A 20106-nucleotide genomic window follows, 5' to 3' on the forward strand; every position below is an offset into this window, starting at 1 on the left:
TAGGACTTTTTTTCTCATAAACCTATGACTTTATTCTCTTAATATTATGACCTCATTCTCGAAATCTCAGACTTAGTTTTTTTCCTCAATGTGGCCCTAATGCCCCGTCGTACCATCGTACATTAGACCTACAACAATGATAAATAAAAATGAAAATGTAAACAAAAAAACAGTTATTCATTTCAACTTTTTTTTTTTTTTTAAATCCACAGGGAGCCACTGGAGAGGAGCTAAAGAGTGGCTCCGGAGCCGCAGGTTGCTGACCCCTGGTCTAGATGATCATTTCAAGTGTCATTTATTCAGATTTGTGTTAGTTATTTGTAGCTCCCTCAAAACAAAACAAAGGCCATGACATGCCACCATATTATGCCTTTATCTTCTGATCAGGATAAAAATGTATTTTTATCAATTTCAAAACAAGACACACACTCCATTTATGTATTACGGTTTTATTAATATTTCTATGTGTATGTATACATATTTACAGTACATGGGTGTATATAGGTGTGTGTAGGTATATATACTCCTTTCCGATCTATTTACCATTATTATTATCATTTCTTTTATCCATTTATTTATTTATTTTTTGTTTTCCCTTCTCTGGGATTATTTAATGCAATTCCATGTGTACATTGCCAAACTTTCCGTGTGCACCACATTATCTCCATCTCTACAAAGAGGAACAGGGGGGAATACAGGTCTAGGATAACACTGTTTCAAGCATGTTTAAAAAATTTGAATATATATATATTAAAAATATATAAAAAAAGACACACTCCAGCTGTGTGATTACATTTCACAAGATTTTCAGAGGCAAAGCAAGTGGTTTTATCTATAATATATTTAGTCACTTATTATATATATATATATATATGTGGTTTATCTAAATCCTAAACCACAAAGATCGGATCAAAGATTATAAAAACTTTTTAGTGAAGTGTCTCCACAGGTTGGGATCAATCTGAAATAAAGTGCAAGTGAAATGTCCACTGATAAAATATAAAAGTTCTCCTCAAGGATGGCTGATATATATATATATATATATATATAAACATTTTATATATATTTGATATATATATATATATATATATATATATATATATAATATTCTTGGGGGTCAAACTGGAGAATTCACACAGTAATACGAAATAAGAATAGAGTGATATAATACGATGGTTACACCAGTGTGATGATGGTGTTTTAATTGATATATGATCATAAAGACAGGCCCCTAAAGCACACTGAATGAATCAGACAGCTGTTGTGCGCACACAATTCAATTCAATCCATCATCACTAGCCACGCCCCTTTTCCTGTACCCCCCTCTTTCCTATTGGCTACAACTATAGTCACGTGTGTCCTCTATCCAATCAGCAAAGCGGTTCTCAGATCGTGGGTGTTTCCTTCTAGCGTCGTGCTGCTGTAGACCGGGAGCAGAGCTAGCGAGCTGCAGCAGCCGTCCATCAGCAGTGATTCACACCACGGTGAGTACCAACAAAATATAATATATTAACCTTTAATATAAACATCATTAGATATATGAAGTAGTCGCTGAAGGTGAAGATATCTAACAAAGCTTGAAAGCGTGTTATAAGATGTTAAAACCGCGTCAGAAATGGATGGCGATGGCTTTGTTCGGCTAAGCTAACATGCTAAGAAGCTAACATGCTAACTGTGGTGAGCATTCAATGGGGTCTCTTGTCTCCTCGACCATTTTGGTGTCTGGCAGCACCGACTAATATCCACACACAACTCCCTTTTAAAGGGTTTGTATTTCCACTTGGTTATTCAGTGGATTAATGTGACGCTAGGTGGTGTTTTTATGTGTTTTAGGCGCTGCTCGTAACCATGGTGATCCGTTTTATTGTGGGGGTTGTTAGCTTGTTAGCCGTTGAGCTAGCTGCCGTTACCAGTTAGTTAAAATGGCGTCTGTTTTTAAATTCCCCTGATGGAGCTGCAGGCTGCAGGTCTGGGTCCACATGCTGCTGGGCTGCTTCTTCATAACTCACTCTGACACCTGATGTGAAGCTTATTAGGCAATGCAGGTTTAACAGGTGTGTGTTTGTAGGTCTTGGCACCACGTCTCACTAACTTGTTGATTGAGATATATATATATAAAAAATAGGGGCAATATTTATGCATGTTATAGCTTAATTTGTCATTACTGCAATTGGAAACTGAGGCATCCATGTGATGCTTTAAATGATCCTAAAGAGTTTGTGCATCACATGGATGCCTCACCTTCCAATTATTGCAGTAGTACACACATGTTAGCACTGTATGTGTCACTATAAATGAATAAGATGTCCTGTCTGCCCACTTAAGCCCTCTATTTCACCCTGATCACATCATTATGTGATGATGGGCGGCTGTGGCTCAGAGCAGGTTGTCCACCAATCGGAAGGTTGGTGGTTCGATCCCCGGCTGCTCCGGGTCACATGTCGATGTGTCCTTGAGCAAGACACTTAACCCCAAATTGCTCCCGAAGGCATAGCCATCGGTGTATGAATGAGTATTTAGATTAGATCCTGATGGGCAAAGTTGGCACCTTAGTAGCCTCTGTCATCAGTGTATGAATGTGTGTGTGAATGGGTGAATACTGACATGTAGTGTAAAGCGCTTTGAGTGGTCGGAAGACTAGAAAAGCGCTATATAAGTCCAAGTCCATTATGTTGCCTCCATCATTATGTTGCCTACATCGTTTGCCTGTAGGTGTAACAGGTGTGTGTTGTAGGTCTTGGCACCACGCCTCACTAAATTGTTGATTGATAAATATATATATATAAATAGGGGCAGTATTTATGCAGGTTATAGTTTAACCTCATTTGTCGTTACTGCAACTGAGTCATCCATGTAATGCTGTAAATTATCCCTAAAGAGTTTGTGCCTTTTAGCACTGGATGTGTCACTATAAATGAATATGATGTCCTGTCTACCCACTTTTAAGCCCTCTATTTCACCCTGATCACATCATCATTATGTTGTTGCAGCAGGAATCACAATCACATCATTTGAGGCATCACAGATGAATAAGCCGGTCATGCATGAAGGAGATAGGGTCGACCTCTATTCAGAGATCAATCATTTCAACTAGCACAGCCCTTACTTGTCTGTTTAACTAAGTTTTAATAAAACATAACATTTTAAGATCACGCGTTTGCCTGTAGGTTTAACAGGTGTTTGTTGTAGGTCTTGGCACCGCGCCTCACTAACTTGTTGATTTGATATATATAAAAAAATAGGCGGCAATATTTATGCACGTTATAGCTTAACCTCATTTGTCATTACTGCAATAATTAGAAACTGAGTCATCCATGTAATGCTGTAAATTATCCTTTGTGCCAGAGCGTGTTAGCACTGGATGTGTCACTATAAATGAATAAGTAAGTAAGTAAAGATTTATTTATATAGCACCTTTTAAAACACACCGTTACAAAGTGCTTCACACACAAATGAAACATCAAACAATGATGAAAACAAGGAAAAATTACAATATGAAACAATGAGAAACAGATCAAACAAACACAAATATGGATGAGGCCTATAGAAAGGCTTGCCTATAGAGATGTGTTTTTAGAAGCCGCTTAAAACAGTCCAGAGATTCATCAGCTCTAATAGATTGGGGGAGGTGAATAAGATGTCCTGTCTACCCACTTAAAGCCCTCTATTTCACCCTGATCACATCCATTATGTTGTTACGCAGCAGGAATCACAATCACATCATTTGAGGCATCACAGATGAATAAGCCGGTCATGCATGAAGGAGATAGGGTTGACCTCTATATTCAGAGATCAATCATTTCAACTAGCACAGCCCTTACATGTCTGTTTAACTGAGTTTAATAAAAATTAAGATCCCGCGTTTGCCTGCTAGAAATATGAGTATACACGCCTTGCGCACATAAAGTAGCGTGTGCGCCTAAAGTCTGATTTATTACAATGAGCTGCATTTCTGCCTGGGAAAGCATTTAATCCCTGAGGCATGTGTTGCTGTGCCAACATACAATCCTCCTCTGTTTCTACAGCTGGTAACAACTTTGTTTCACGGATAGATAAGAGAGTGGGACGTGTTCAGTCAGTGTTACTGGCCTCTGTTATGTACATAAATGTCTTTAAATCAATTATGTTATAAATCCATCCATCCCTTATGGCTCTTAATGTTTAGTTGGCTCTATATTTTCCCACAGTGACATTTGAACTCTGCCTTACTATTATGTTAAAATGTGTGCATGTTTTCCCCCCTGTACAGACGGACTGCTACATTGTCATCTGCTGCCAAGAAGACATTTTTTAACGCTGTCATTCACTGGATATAGGAGTCACCACGGCCTCTAGAACAATGGTAACGACTTAATTCAGTCTTTATTTGATATGAAGCTATGCATCTCTGCATCATGTGTCTATATGTCTGACAAAGGGCTGGCAGCCAAAGCACAGGATCCACTGGCCTTTTTGTGAAATATCACTGTTAACGTGACAAGTGAATGTGTCACTTCTAATTAAAGTCACAGGACTCTGGTGCTGGCGTTTTGTCGCTCCAGTCTGCCTGGGGCTTTAGGAACACATGCTGGTGCTTCCACATCACTGCTCGCCTCTAAATTAGCTTTGGCTGCCTGTGTATACACTAGGCTTGTGTAATCACTGGTGTTACAAGCTTGGCTTAGACAGGAGACCTTGTTACTTTAATTAATCAAAGACAAGAGACTGACAGAGAAAGTAGGTCCTTTTAATCTTGATCAATGCCTTTTGTAGGTGGACCATAAGCCTGTCCTATAAAGCAGGATTAATGAAGTTGGTTGAATAACTGTTCTGAATAAAACCTGGAACATTTTTCAAATCTGCAACATGGACTGAGGTTGAACGAGTTGCTCTCAGTTTTATTCTGTCCAGTTATCCAGGTACCTCAGTTAGGGATGTCACGATACCAAAAATTTAGTATTCAATAAAAGGTGAAATTCCACGATTCTCAATACCTAATTCAATACTATGGTAAAAAACAAAATGTACTTCAACGTACACAGCTAGTACCGTTCGCATACTGTTTTTTCCAAGTGTATTATCCATCCCTCATGATCCGCCTTAAGTTTCTTACCAAAAACATTTTATAAGATTACATTTGAAAACGTTATGATAACGTTATAATTTACCTTCCCCCAATACTTATTTTTACTGAATAAGCTTGGACGCATCATAATGTAACTCAATGCAACTACCGTACGTTAGCTGTCAACTCCGTTATTTAACCAAGCAGAACTATGCTGCAGCTTACTGGCTGCTAACAGCAAATTACCAGCTCTCCTCCTGCCGATTTCAACACACATTTGTTGTAGCATTATCAGAGAAATTTTCTATCATCCCAGGGACGACGGTGCAACGCTAGTCTCGAGCCCTGATCCCTGGTACCTGCAGTACTGTAGAAAAACGAGCACCGCCACATTTTCAGAACTTTGGCATCAACTTGGTACAGAAGTGTCGGTTCTCATGACATCCCTTATCTCAGTAATCGAGGTCTCTGTTATTGTAAATAGTAACGACCTGTTTTAATTCTCACAGCACAGTTAGGTGTTCATGTATTAGCAAAAGTAGATGTCACGGTTTTGCTGTGCACCATAACAGAGTTAACAGCATCTCTCCTGCATGCTTCCAGACCATGATGTCATAATTTAGGGTTTGTTTATATCTGTTTGTTCTCGTCTCCAGTAAAATGAGTCTTTGCTAACCCGTCACAGCACAAACCTCTCTGGTATTTCTTCTTTATCAATGATCGTGTGTCTTCCCACCCCTAGCCTCCTCCGATGCGCCACCGCTCCATGCGTGTCTTCATGAACGACGACCGCCATGTTATGGCCAAACACTCTGTCATCTACCCAACTCAGGAGGAGCTGGAAAGCGTACAGAACATGGTGTCCCACACAGAGCGGGCCCTCAAGGCCGTCTCTGACTGGCTGGATAAGCAGGAGAAGGGAACTACCAAGTCCGACTCTGATAGCGCAGACACCGATAAGGAAAGGTAAGGAGGTGTCAGGGGTGTCCTTCCTCATGTTCAGTTGGAAGAGAATGAGTCAGTTAGTAAAAAATCTTGTATCTGCTGTGTTTTTTGGTAGTGAGCACAGAGATCAGGCCACCCGCTCTCTGCGTGGCGTAATGAGGGTGGGCCTGGTTGCCAAGGGCCTGCTACTAAAGGGGGACCTGGACCTGGAGCTGGTGCTCCTCTGTAAGGAAAAGCCTACCATCAATCTGCTGAAGAAAGTGTCTGAAAACCTGGTTACGCAGCTCAAGGTGAGAACATGGCTTAGCTAATTCAGTGCACCAAATACTGTGATAACATTTTTATTAGAGCCTGACCAACTGGAATTCTGAGGTTGATACAGATATTAATATTTGAGAGTATAAAAAATAGTATATGTGCAGATATCCATACTTTGTATTTTTATATATTTTATTACAATGTTAGACAGCTCTACACATTTCTGATTTCTAGTAGATCTTTACTTATTGTATGTAAATTTTTTGTTTTTATTTCATACTCGTTTTGGCAATGTATGTTTCCCATGCCAATAAAGCCTTTTTGAATTTTAAATTATATAGACATTAAGTTATTATTATTAAAGGGACTATTTGTAACTTTGTACGCGCATAAATGTAGCGGGTCGGCACACATGCGCGCTCGCATATGCGCGTTCGTGTGTAGCCGCTGTACCCTCCTCCTCTGCCTGCTCGCCTTCACTCAGACAGCTCAGCTCGCTCCACCTCTAGACATGAACGCGCGCTCACTACACACTGCAGAAGTTAGTTTAGATCTGAGAATATCTAGTGAATGTACAGGGGACGTTTGTGCAGAAATAACTGCTGCAGCTCCTCCAGACCAACAGAGGTTTCCCGTGTCTTGTGAAGTGATGGAGCTCTACAGAGATTTACGTTGTCTTCTCGTTACCGACCGGGTGCCGGTGTCTCCTCTGCTCTCTCCGGCTGCGGGCGGAGAGAGCAGAGGAGACACGCTGGAGAGCCCCGCTGCCTCAGCCTGCACTTAGGCAGGAAAAGCCAACACTAGGATCAGATCTAAATCATGTTCATGGAGAGACCTTCGTCTGGTCAGCTAACATTACTGCCAAGCAGCTGAAATATAGAGTGATATTGTGGTTTTAGCTGACGTGTGTCGCCTCACTGTTTTGAGTGATGCTCGTTCAGGTATATTGAGAGCGAGCGAGCGAGCAAGCGCGAGCCCGACGCTGACTTTCGTTGATTTCACGGCCACAGGTGTCGCTGTTAAGAAGCATTTCTGAAAGTTACAAATAGTCCCTTTTAATACATGAAAATGTCAACTTTGGCCCTTGGAAACCATGAAGGGAATTTTCCACAATTATTTGCAAAAAAAAAACTGGTTATATGTCCAAAGATGATCGATTTTAATTGAGAAAATAAACATCTTATCTTCTAATAGTCTGATCTTGAACACAAACGTTACTCTTTCACAGTCGATCACAGAAGACAAGTACGTGGTGACCCAGCACATCCGCGAGGCCAGTATTGTCATCAAGAACACCAAGGAGCCCCCTCTCACCCTCACCATCCACCTGACATCCCCTTTGGTCCGTGAGGATATTGAGAGGGCTGCTTCTGGAGGTAAGCTCCTACCCGAGGGCCTCAGTGTTTTTTCTTTTAGTGCCGCCCCTCCTCCAGCAGGGAGGCCAGGCTGGCAAACCAGGCTAGACAGATATTGTTTATTGGGCCTTCAATGGAGCTAGGGGACACAAATGCACCGTCACATAATGAAACTGTGCTATGCTTATAGCTCTCTAGACTCTCTCGTAGTTCCATGTGATGTAATTGTACATTTTTGATGGCCCAATATACAGTATAGGGCAGGTAGCTTACTGACTGCTGAAGACATGGCTTTCTCTCCACCCCCTTAATGATCAAGGTCACCAACGAAATGAAGGCTTACTGAGAATTTAACCAAAAAGAGAGACCACTTTGTTTGCATGTGTTTTTATCATTGATGATGAACGGTTTGCATTGCAGCAAAAATGAGTAGCAAAATGTGGTGAAACTGTCCTTGGTTGTAAGACCCAACAGTGGGCTATTGACTGTCTCTGATGTTCATTAGCAGGGAATGCTCGGGGTTACAGATAACGACAAGGGAAACTGCATGCATGTCCAACGACACTCAAAATCCAGCGGATCGGCCCCAGTTAATTGTAGCTATACAAGAACAACGTAAGATTTCCAGTAGTTGACCTTCTTTTTCAGAGCACCCAACAGTAGTGAGGATGTCCGTTTGAGCAGGTGTTGAACCTTGACCTTATCTGTAGCCCCGTGCTAACAGTGATGCCCAGTTTGGGTCTCGTTTTTTTCTTTAAGCCATCAGTTTTGCTGCAGTGTGGACTTGTTTTGATACCCACTTTTTGTGCATCTGATAACTTCTGCCTGTGGTTCCAATTCTGATTGTCTCTGTCAAGCCTTCTAGTTTGTCAATTTTTAGGGACGCTGGACCTTTGACCAACTGGCCGCTCTCTGTCTCGGAAGGGGCAAAGTGCAGTGTACCCAGTATAGGGGCAAAGGGGAGGGGCTCTGCCTCCTGTTGACGCCAGAAAAGAAAAGCAGACCATGAAGCATCCATTTAAGTTGGAAAGACAACCTCCCATTTAATACAAGCCCTTACTAAATGCACATTTATTTTTATGACAGGGATTCTTTTTAAATGTTTTTTATTTTTTCTAAGTCAGGTTATAACCCACTTCACAATACTGTCGTCCTGGTGGGTTTTAAGTCTAATCACTGTGCACCGGGCTGTACAAAACCGTATTAACTGGGAGGTTGAGTGTTTGGTGGCTCTGCAGTGGAGGGGTCCCCCTCCCCTTCCCCCTCCTGCCTGTGGTTTGGGAAGGCTGCCTGTGTTCCCCCTGGCCGGCTGACAGAACTCCCCTTGGTCAAACTGTACCTTGTCTTCTTATTCCACCTGCCAATAGAATCGCTTTCAGTCAACGATCCCCCGGATGTTCTGGACAGGCAGAAATGCCTAACTGCCTTGGCTTCTCTCCGCCACGCTAAGTGGTTCCAGGTTTGGATCTTGTCTTTATTTGTCTCTAAAACAGAAGTAGTTTTGAGTTTGGTTTTATGCTGTTTGTTCTTTTTGTCTTTTATTTGGGCGTTCCATGTGTTTTTCTTTCTTTTCTTTTTTACTCTTTTGAAGTGTACTTCCTGTAGTAATACTTGATGATCTGGATGTTTGTTTCTTAGGAAACCTTTGTCATTACACTGTGGTAGAGTTGCTTTGCTCACTTAACAGGTTCTACTGCAGTAACTTTTTTTAAAGAAGTTCAATGCTGCTTTTTAGTCCCTTAGTCTCCCTCACAGCTGCTCACTCAATCAGTAAACAAATCTGGGACTAATACAACATGTATTCAGGTGCAATATTTCTATAACGTCAGTGTTGGTGTGAGTGAGTTGTTGCTGACCCATTCTGTAGTTTTGAAGAGATGTTTTTTGTAGTAAACTGTATTAATAATAACTCATTATAGCACTGTCGCGTGTCATCTTTGGCTTTCACACTATAACCATCAGCGCTCCATCTCTGCAGCATTTGTAGAGTATGTGGCCCCAACTTTTCCTGCTCTCTGGCTTTTCTGTCACTCTGTGTGCCACAAAATCAACAGGAATATTGCACCTTGAGTAGTTTTTATTTTTGACTGTCACTGACTTAACCATCACACCTTTCCAATGACAACACACACAAGCACACACTTTTTAAAATAGCTCACTTGGTTCTCACATTAAAACTGGTATGAAGTTTGAAGTGGCTATGTTTACATTTTTCTTCATAAGCATGTTTTCAACACAAACCGAAATGTCTTACGTCTGATGACTACACCACCAATCATGTTGGCTTTCTACTTACAGATGAATGTCAATGATCATAAGTAGGGTCTTCAAACATTATTCTATCATCCAATATTTACATAATGACAAAGCTAAGCTATTATAGTCTGTGTGGCTTAATTTTTTTAATTTACTTTTATTTATTTGGATGTTTGTGTTGCTTCATGCCTCACATAGTCTTCCTTTTTGACTAAGGCTACTTGTCCTCCTCGTGCCCCATCCCTCCCCCCTCCCTGCTTGTGTCCCCAGGCCAGAGCTAACGGGCTGCGCTCTTGCGTCATCGTCATTCGGATCTTAAGGGACCTCTGCGCTCGCGTCCCAACATGGGCCCCGCTTCGTGGCTGGGTGAGTGAAAGTCTACTCTTAACAGCTCAGTGGGCAAACCTCCTGGTCTGAGAAGTGAAACCAATGCAGAAGTGCCTTAAACTTGCATTCTTTCTAACAGCCAGCAGGGGGCGACTCCTCTGGTTGCAAAAAGAAGTCTGATTGTATAGAAGTCTATGAGAAAATGAGCCTACTTCTCACTTGATTTATTAGCTCAGTAAACATTGTAAACATGAGTTTATGGTCTCAATCGCCAGTTTCAAGTCTTCTTCAATACAGCATGATGTTTATTTAGTAAATTATGGTCCCATTTAGAGTCAAACAGACCATAATGCAGGGGATGCTTTAAGGCGTGGCTACCTTGTGATTGACAGGTTGCTACCATGGTGTCGTCCGCATTTTTGTTTTACAACTTTAACCCTTTCACAGTGTGCTTTCAGTTCATGAAAGTTAATTGTAAGATTATGGTCGCCTAAAAATGTCTTATTCAGAGTTTGGTTGTCCTCAGCTCCACCCTCCCGTGTCACTACTGGTTGCAAAAAACCAAGATGGCGACGGCCATATTGCCGAACTCGAAGCTTCAAAACAGCAGTCCACAAACCAATGGGTGACTTCATTGTGTCTACGTCCACTTTTTATATACAGTCTATCTTACAGCCTTAATATACCAAATTCTTTTTGAAGCACCAGCGATTATGGCTTCTGAGAACTGTTGTATATGTAGGAAGTAGTTTTCATAAGACCAAGCTGGCTGATCAAAAGCTCTTATTATTATTATTATTATTATTATTATTATATCATGATTTACATTTCTTTTGATAAAGTCCTGTCTGCTAGAATACAAAAAAAGACCCCACCATCACAGTTCTTAACTTGCAGAGTTCCTATCCAACACAGTGACCTAAAATCTCTCCGTGTTAGTGGCCGAGCTTAAAAATAGCCTCCTCTCACAACGAGTCTCTCTCTCCTGCTTCGCAGCCACTGGAGCTGATCTGTGAGAAAGCCATTGGCACAGGGAACCGGCCCATGGGGGCAGGAGAAGCTCTGCGGAGAGTCTTAGAGTGTCTGGCTTCGGGAATCCTCATGGCAGGTACATGTATGTATAGGCGTCTTCTCCAAATGTTATTCAATTAAAGAGTTTTAATTACACTTTTTCATTTTTTAAGTGTTGAGCCATGTCTCCTCCTTGCGTTGTAGATGCTGCTGGAATCTCTGATCCGTGTGAGAAGGAGCCCACAGATGCTATCGGCCACTTGGACCAGCAGCAGAGAGAAGACATCACAGCGAGCGCACAGGTGAGTACGATAAAATTGTTTGTAAGCATATAAACAATTTCAGTAGATGTGTAATTCACACTGCGTCTCTTTGTATCTTTAGCATGCCTTAAGGCTGTCTGCTTTCGGACAGCTTCACAAAGTGCTTGGAATGGACCCCCTTCCCTCAAAGATGCCCAAGAAGCCTCGTAGTGAGACTCCTATTGATTACACAGGTAAACAAGGCTGGCTCACCTGTGACATTCAAACTATCCACAGTAGAGACTGTTGGTTATTTTTTGGGGGGGATTTATGATATATATGCAATGCAATAAGGGCCCTTGCATGTTCTTATGGTATAATTTTGTGCGTGTGATACAGTGCAAATCCCACCCAGTACGGCGTACGCCCCACCAATGAAAAGGCCCATTGAGGAAGAGGAGGGAATTGATGACAAGAGTCCAAATAAGAAGAAGAAAAAGCTTCAGAAGAAATGTAAGTGCTCTTTTAGCTCCTGTATTTGTTGAAACTTAAAACACAGGTTATCAATAATTCTTACTAGGGATGTCACAATATAAATCAACGGCACCTACCGTGTTGAAGTCGGCAGGACGAGAGCTATTTAACATTACTTCGGTGCAAGACTGTGCTGCTTACCGGCTGCTGACTGCTAACGTTAACTAGCTCTCGTCCTGTAGTTCTCAACACAGATTTGTTGTTCATAATATGGCATTATCGGGGGGGAAATAGGGTGCGTCCCATGGACACGTCATCGACTTGGTACCGAAGTATCGGTTCTTGCGACATTCCTAAATCAAAATAACCTTATAATGGCCTTGTTGATAAAGGAAAATGATTAGTCTGTCAATCAGTTAGTGAATTAACAGAAAATAATAAACAACAATTGTTTAAATGGATTCATAATTATAAATTGAATACCTTTTTGGTTTTGGACAAAACAAGCAATTTGAAAGTGTCACTTCACAATGATTTGACTTGATTAATCAACTGATTGAGGAAAAAAAAAGAATGGATTATAATGTTTCTTACTGTATGTCGTGCTGTTTATCCAGCTCCAGAGGAGAAGGCTGAGCCTCCCCAGGCTATGAACGCTCTGATGAGGCTCAATCAGCTGAAGCCAGGTCTCCAGTACAAACTGGTCTCTCAGACCGGCCCAATTCATGTCCCTGTCTTCACTATGGCTGTAGAAGTAGATGGGAAGAGCTTTGAGGCTTCTGGTCCATCCAAACGCACTGCCAAGCTGCACGTAGCTGTAAAGGTGAGCACAGCGTTCACAGCAAACATCTTAAGTAAATGATACATTTTGATGTCATCTCAAACCCCACTGTTTCTCCCTCTAACTGAGTTTTTATTTGTGTTTTTTTAAATTAATCTGTTTTGACAATTGCAGGTCCTCCAGGACATGGGCCTGCCCACAGGAGTGGAACTAAAGACCGCTGAGTCGGTGAAATCAGAGGAGGCGGTTGTAGCTGTCACTGTGGAAGAACTGAAGCCAATCGTAACACCCATAGAAACTACCACTGCTGCCACAGGAGCAGCCAACGCAGACACCACTGATGCTGTAGAGGTACACAGCTCCTCTGTGTTTGTGTGCGTGTGTGTGTGTGTGTGTATGTGTGTGTATGTGTGTGTATGTGTGTGTATGTGTGTGTGAGAGCAAGGGATGATTGTGTGGATGAAGTTTGGGTGCGCTAATTTTACTTACCGTGTTTCTGAACTGTCAGGCTGCTCGCCAACAGGGACCAATCCTGACAAAGCACGGCAAGAACCCCGTAATGGAGCTGAATGAAAAGCGCCGCGGCCTGAAGTACGAGCTCATCTCGGAGACCGGTGGCAGCCACGACAAGCGCTTCGTCATGGAGGTGGAGATTGACGGTCAGAAGTTTCAGGGGACGGGATCCAATAAGAAGGTGGCAAAGGCTTACGCTGCCCTGGCTGCTCTGGAGCGCCTCTTCCCTGAAGGCTCTCTGGCTGATGCTGCTAAAAAGAAGAAAGGACCACCCATGGTAAGCTGCCAGTATAACAGAATTTAATCTCAAAGGTGGATTTTTTTTTTTTTGTTAGTGTAAGATTGAAATTATTTTAATAGATCATGTTGAAAAGGTATTTATCAAGTATGATGCAGTAGGTTATTTAAGTAGGGGAGAGTAAACAATAACTAGAAAAACGATATCATAGATTGTAGGGCTGTAAATGGTGCAATGTTCTTGGCCAGTGTACATAAATCTTCTCTGTGTGCATTAGTAAAGAAAATGTGATAGATATAATAGTATGAAGTACAATATATAGTAATGGAGGACAATAAACTACGATAAAATAACACAAATCAATAAAAACAGTCGACTATTTCAAATATACATGTTTATTTCTGTATATATGTATAATATACATTATATGTTAAGTATAGTCTATATATACATGTAATATACTGCATATCAAATGTAAGATAGATTTAAAAAATACTAAATAAATGCACTCAAAATGTGATTTTGGTTTCTGAAGATAAAAAAAAATCAGTAGAGATACATAAATTGCTACAAATGCTGAATGTATAACCGCTGATGCAAACAGAAAAATTATGAAACTGCCTTAAAAGGGTTTTCTTTGTAAAAAACTTCAATAATCACTTGCTGTTAATCAATAATAATCAACTGTTCAGCATTGATGAAAAGTACCAATAAAATGTTTGTTTCGTCTTCAGCACTCGCCAGGCTTTGGTATGATGGGAGCGTCCGGACCTGGAGATGCGGCTTCACCCAGGGGCAGAGGGAGAGGAGGACGAGGTCGTGGAAGAGGCAGGGGCTTCAATAACGGAGGAGGCTACGGCCAAGGAGGTAAAAACACACTTTTACTGTAGCAGACATACTGTATGTACTAGGGATGTCATGATACCAGAAATGTAGTAGTCTATACCAGTGCCAGGGAAATTCCACGATTCTCGATACCAATTCGATTCCACAGTAAAAAACAATAAGTCCCATGTACTTCAACATCCACTCCTTTTAAATGTCTGTATACTGGTGTTTGTTATTTCCCTTTCTATTATCTATTTTATATTGCTGTGAAAACATCTCCTTCAAACAACTGGATCTATTCAGGTTTCTCACCGAAAACAACATTTTACAAGATTACATTTGAACACATCATGATAACGTTAGAATTTACCATCACCCAATACTCATCTTTACTGGGTAGAGCCTGAACGCATCATAATGTAAATAAATGACAAATCCTGTTTAAATTAGCTGTTAGCTCCGTGCAGGACTGTGCTGCTTACAAGCTGCTAACAGCTAACGTTAACTAGCTCTCGTCCTGCCAATTTCAACACGGCTTTGTTATTCACAATGTAGCATGATCAGGGAAAAAATAGGGTGCATCCCCTGGACGCAGCGATATTGAGTTTACTGCGTCCCCAACATATTTACCATCATCCCCAGGACAACGAGACGCCGTTCGTCTCAAGCCCTGACAGTACTTAAGGTACCTACGGTACTGTAGAAAAAACACTATCGTCACGTTTTCAGAATTTTGGCATCGACTTGGTACCGAAGTATTAATTCTCATGACATCCCTCATATGTACGGGTGAAAAATTAGTAGACATTATTAACATGATGGACAGGGTGTCAAATCAGCATATTAAATGTGTTTCATCCTGCCAGGTGGGTTCGGAACATACGGTTACGGGAACAATGCTAACTCCGGATACAGTGAGTATTCATTTCACCCATTCTAATCCTGGTTTCACTGGATAGTTACTTTGTCTGGGCTGCTGTTTGGCTTTCATGTACCATGTAAGAAATAGATGTTGTGTCCGGGGTCAGGTGCGTCTGGCCAGGACTGTTGCCTGTTATACCTACCCATAGACTGTATATAGATGGACAACACATCTCCATTTCGTACCACTGTACAAAAGTGAAGCCATAATATTCCAGATACGGGAGCTGCCATCTTGAGATTTCAGTTGGTCAGTTGGAGCCAGAGTCTGTGAAGTAGTGATCGGGGGGCTGAAGCCGCGTTATCGAGGTCCCGTCCACAAATCTGCCTGAGCAATTCACGACCCGAGCACAGCTGCAGCTTGTTAGCGTGAGCCACCTAGCTGCCATGTTGGCACCCCGATAGCTGTTTGGCTAGAAATACACAACTAACCATAATATCTCTATAAATACATTTATGATCAAATTGACACATGTTGTATTACACAGACTTGTGAGGGTTATGGAAAGTTAAAGTTACATCTCCTTCTGAGCCTCCGGCTCCGCGACTACTTCACTCAGAGCAGCTGTCAATCATGACGTCTCACCCCCTTTTTTTATAGCATCAAATAACTAATTAAAACTAAATTTGTCAGAAAAATTAACATTTGAACATACATCAGCGCGATACGACCTACCTGAAATGACAGAAACCATCTTTTGAAAAAAACATTTGACATGTACTTTGACTCTTTAGTTTGGCCCATGTCCCATCCGATTTATGACCTATACTGCAGCCAGCCACCAGGGGGTGATCGAGGTATTTTGGCTTCACTTTTGGGGAGCTGTCATGTCGTCCATCTTTATATACAGTCTATGTATCTACCAAACAAGGGAATGTAAACTATTATAAAAAAAACGGTTCACTACAGAGCAAACGTCAAACATATTGGGATATTCCCAGTTCAATGATTTTACATTTCTCTGCTTTAAGCCACAGGATTGAATCTGTTTTTGACAAACCCCCTTTTATGAGAACCCCTTTTTCTTCCCTCTGGCAGCCTGTTCTGAGGACTGACCTACCTGAGCGTGACAGGAGCAGAGAAATCTAAAAAAAAACAAACAAAAAAAACAAAAACTGTTTGAATGCAATCTGACCAAATGAGTCATTAAACTGCCTCTTTTAAGGCAGAAAAAAATCCAAATAAATCTAATTTTGATTTTTTTTTTCCTTTCTCTGCCCTGTCTCACTCTTTAGGTGACTTTGTCTCAGACTGCTATGGCTACCACGAGTTTGCGACATAGATCTCCCCCCCTTATAAAATCAAAAACAGTCCTGTAGAGAGGATTATAAAAAATGGACAAAATTCTCAGTAGTGTTCCAGCAGCATCATGAACTCCCTTCACCACCAACCCTGGAAATAAAGTGACAACAACCCCTCCGCCCTGTCTTGCCAGTCCACTTGTCATGTCCTGACACCCCGGGGAGACGATCTGCCACTGCATGCATGTAGCCATAAGTCACCTTCTGTGGATGTTACCTGAACGCCTGGACCTCCCCCCCACAAACCGCAGGGCTGATTTATTGTTGATTGCCTCCATGTGTCGGACCGGGGACGGGGCTTTGTTTCCGTTTATTTGGATTCATGATTAAGTGGAGGCCTGTGGGAGCTGGACAACAATACTGCCTTTTGGATTATTGTCAAGACTGCAACAGCCTGCTCTTCTCTCTCTCTGTCTCCATACTGTTTACTTAGATTAGAGAACATCTTAATACAATTTTTTTTCATTCTAATACGTTTCTGTCACCTGAAATTGCTCTGTTTTTTTTTTTATTTCTGTTTTGCTTTTGAAAAATGGCCACATTGTTCCTGTAGAATCTGCTGTTTCTGTATCATATCAGCAACACTGTTAAGTCCTGGCTACACTGAATGCATGATGGTCTAACTTTGGCAGTGTTTTGGTAGTTGTAACAGCATTAGGCATTGATAAAACTGAGGCTGTTGGCACCAAGTTTGCACACGCAGACTTGGTGAATTAGGAAATCCGATGAATGTTTGGGAAGGGAAGACTTCTTGCTCCAGCTGTTTTTATATGTTTTGTTCTTTTTTTAAATAAATGTGACGTCACCATTCATTACTGCGTTACTCCACGGTCTGAGTTAATTTCTGAGTATATGACAGTGTGTTGCACAGAGCCTATATGCAATGTCTGTTCAAATATATCAAGTTATGCCCACTTTAAGATTGTGCCATGCCGTTATTTCCCAGATTACTACAACAACGGTGGCACAAACGGAGGAGGCGGGGCTTCAAGCAGCCCATCACCCGGCCCCCCAGCCAGCACAGCACCAGGATCAGCTCAGGGCTCCTACGGTTCATACTACCAGAACGACGGAGCTTACACTGCCACTTCTGCCGCGAAAAACGCCAAAAAGAAACCCCCCATGCACAAGGGAGGGAAGACGCCCTTTGCAGGTTCCCCAGGAGCCAACAGTGGATCTGCAGGAGGGTACCAGTCCAGCAGCCCCCCGGGGCAGGGCTCCTATAACCAGTACGGCCAGGGCTATGGTCAGGCAAAGAAGAGCTTCAACCAGAACCAGAACCAGAACCAGAACCAGGGGGGGACAGGAGGATACTCGTACAGCACTGCCTATCCAAGCCAGGTGACGGGGGGTGCTGGAGGCAGCCAAGACTACAGTTATGAAGGTGAGTTAAGGGGATTTTTTTAAGATTAGTTCTGAAACTGTTTTGATACAGAATTTGATTTTACATCTCATGTACCAATTTTGGTATTAACGTATTGCTGCTTCCATTACAAAAAAGTATTCACTTCAGTTTTTTGTTATGAGGAAATCATTTTCACTTTATAACAAGAGATTTTTCTCATTATTACACAATGTATCTCGATAAAACATGACAAGCGGGTATGATGTCATACAAAACTTCCATTGTGTTAAAATCAGAAATCCATTCAATGCCTAAAGAAAAGACACGATACTGGTTTACATGGTATGGTTAAGGGTTTTTATGTTTTTTATTTTCATGCATTTTCAAAGCATCCCCTGCTTTATGGTCTATTTGACTCTAAATGGGACCATAATTTACTAAATGAACATCATGCTGTATTGAAGAAGACTTGAAACTAGAGATTGAGACCATAAAGTGATGTTTACAATGTTTACTGAGGTAATAAATCAAGTGAGAAGTAGGCTCATTTTCTCATAGACTTCTATACAATCAGACTTTTTTGTGCAACCAGAGGAGTCGCCCCCTGCTGGCTATTAGAAAAGAATGCAAGTTTAAGGCACTTCAGCATTGGCTTCACTTTTTAGAACCGGAGGTTGACCAATGGTTATAATGAGAAAAATATTCTTGTTTTTAACAAGATCCTTTTCATGTCAGGATATCTTCCATATGACATTTTCTTGGTATTACTACACACCAAATTATTCTGTCTTAGCTTCTCTTGTTATAAAGACATATCACTTTAGGTTGCTATGTCAGTGTTGTGTTCAACGCTTGGTTCCGCTGCCCACAAGTGGCCAAAAAAATTTATTGCCGTTTTCAGCTTTATAAGATAGAACTTTATTTATCTATTTATAATACCTATTCATTTGGAAAATAGTTTCACTAACTATCACACACTTTCCTTGTAGGTTTCAACAGCCAGTCCAATTACAACTCCCAGGGAGGAGGAGGAGGAGATGGTGGAGGCGGCGCAGGAGGCAACAACCAGGGCTTTGGCTCCAACAACTCTCAGTACCACAACCCAGTGGGCTACGGCAGGGGAGACGGCAGCATGAATTACCAGTACAGATAAACTATCACTCCGTCTGTGATTCATCGGCACCCTGCGTCAGTGTCTCGAGCCTTCTCCAAAGAAAGCGATGGACGGCTTGCCTGTGCTCTCGGCCTTTTCCATGTTTGCTTCTTATGTGCTTTTGGGTTTATATGTAGCACATGTGGGCACAAATTGAGTGACTTTGTAAGAGTCGGCGCGAAGTTGCAGCTGAATTTAGTGGTCTGGTCAGTGCTTAGTCTTGTGTTTTTAGGTTATTCTTATTTTTTTTCCTTTTTATTTTTTAAATATATGCTACCAGTCCTCATCCTCATCACTAAATATTAAGGATGATTCTACAAATTACTCTCACTAGCTCTGACTTGGTTTCCTTTCTTATAAAGAGTTGTGTGACGACAGCCGTTTCGTTTTCTCATGTGAAACTAGTAAAATCTCGTAGTTTTAAACTACAAAGGTTGATGTATTTTTTGTAATAATTCTATAGACCCGAATAGCTCGTTCTTTTCTGCATTGCTTGTAATTTCGGCTTATTTTGTAATTTACCTAATGTGATGTAGTTATTTTAATAAATGGTTTTGGAGGTTACTGGAAAATACACTTACATTCTGATGTTAGACCCACATTTCTGCTCAATGTAGCTTTCTCATTGGGTTGGATTTGTTCCTGTTGATGTAAAACAAAAAGTGTTTGTATTAATAAATGATTTTTATTTTGAATTGAGGCCTTTATTACGGTTATGACTTAAAGTGTCAAGTATTTGTGCGATTGATGATGTTTATATAAAGTGGGAAATACATGACCTATTAATTACTTAATAAAAGACAGTTAAGTAGTTATTAACATAGTTATTAATTACGTCACTATTAACGGCTCACTAGCTAGAGATTCTTCACAACCTGGCAACCCACAACTGGTATTTATTAATGGCTAATAACTTATCTATAAAGCATGGGTTTTTAACCATTAATAAATCCATTATTTGCAACTTATACAGAATATCTTATTAGAAAGTGGCAAAACTATTATGAATTATATTTTATATCCAAGAAAGATAAATTATGAAATAACATATTTCCAGGCTTCTGAGGCTGCATATATTCGTGACGGAATACTGTTTAAAAAAGGGAAGAGTTA

At 41.1% G+C, this 20106-nt stretch overlaps 1 protein-coding gene across 15 annotated transcripts; it reads left to right on the top strand.

The window, feature by feature from the left end:
• The first annotated feature begins 1338 nt into the window (after positions 1-1338).
• On the top strand, positions 1339-19688 carry LOC141780441 (interleukin enhancer-binding factor 3 homolog). 15 transcript variants are annotated; one of them, XM_074655661.1, is made up of 19 exons: positions 1339-1484; positions 4250-4342; positions 5787-6010; positions 6105-6279; positions 7476-7623; positions 8970-9061; positions 10129-10224; positions 10712-10810; positions 11182-11299; positions 11401-11498; positions 11581-11692; positions 11838-11951; positions 12530-12735; positions 12868-13044; positions 13202-13483; positions 14179-14311; positions 15139-15186; positions 17442-17879; positions 18830-19688. In XM_074655661.1, the coding sequence occupies exons 2-19, from the start codon at positions 4340-4342 to the stop codon at positions 18991-18993; spliced, it is 2727 nt and encodes a 908-aa protein (XP_074511762.1). In that variant the 5' UTR covers positions 1339-1484; positions 4250-4339; the 3' UTR covers positions 18994-19688. The 15 variants fall into 15 exon arrangements, with proteins under 15 accessions (XP_074511762.1, XP_074511765.1, XP_074511763.1 ...); XM_074655664.1 differs by having other exon boundaries at positions 13217-13483; XM_074655662.1 differs by having other exon boundaries at positions 11182-11293.
• Positions 19689-20106: the final 418 nt, after the last annotated feature.

The sequence above is a fragment of the Sebastes fasciatus genome, chromosome 13, assembly GCF_043250625.1.
Source record: "Sebastes fasciatus isolate fSebFas1 chromosome 13, fSebFas1.pri, whole genome shotgun sequence".
Classification (NCBI taxonomy): domain Eukaryota; kingdom Metazoa; phylum Chordata; class Actinopteri; order Perciformes; family Sebastidae; genus Sebastes; species Sebastes fasciatus.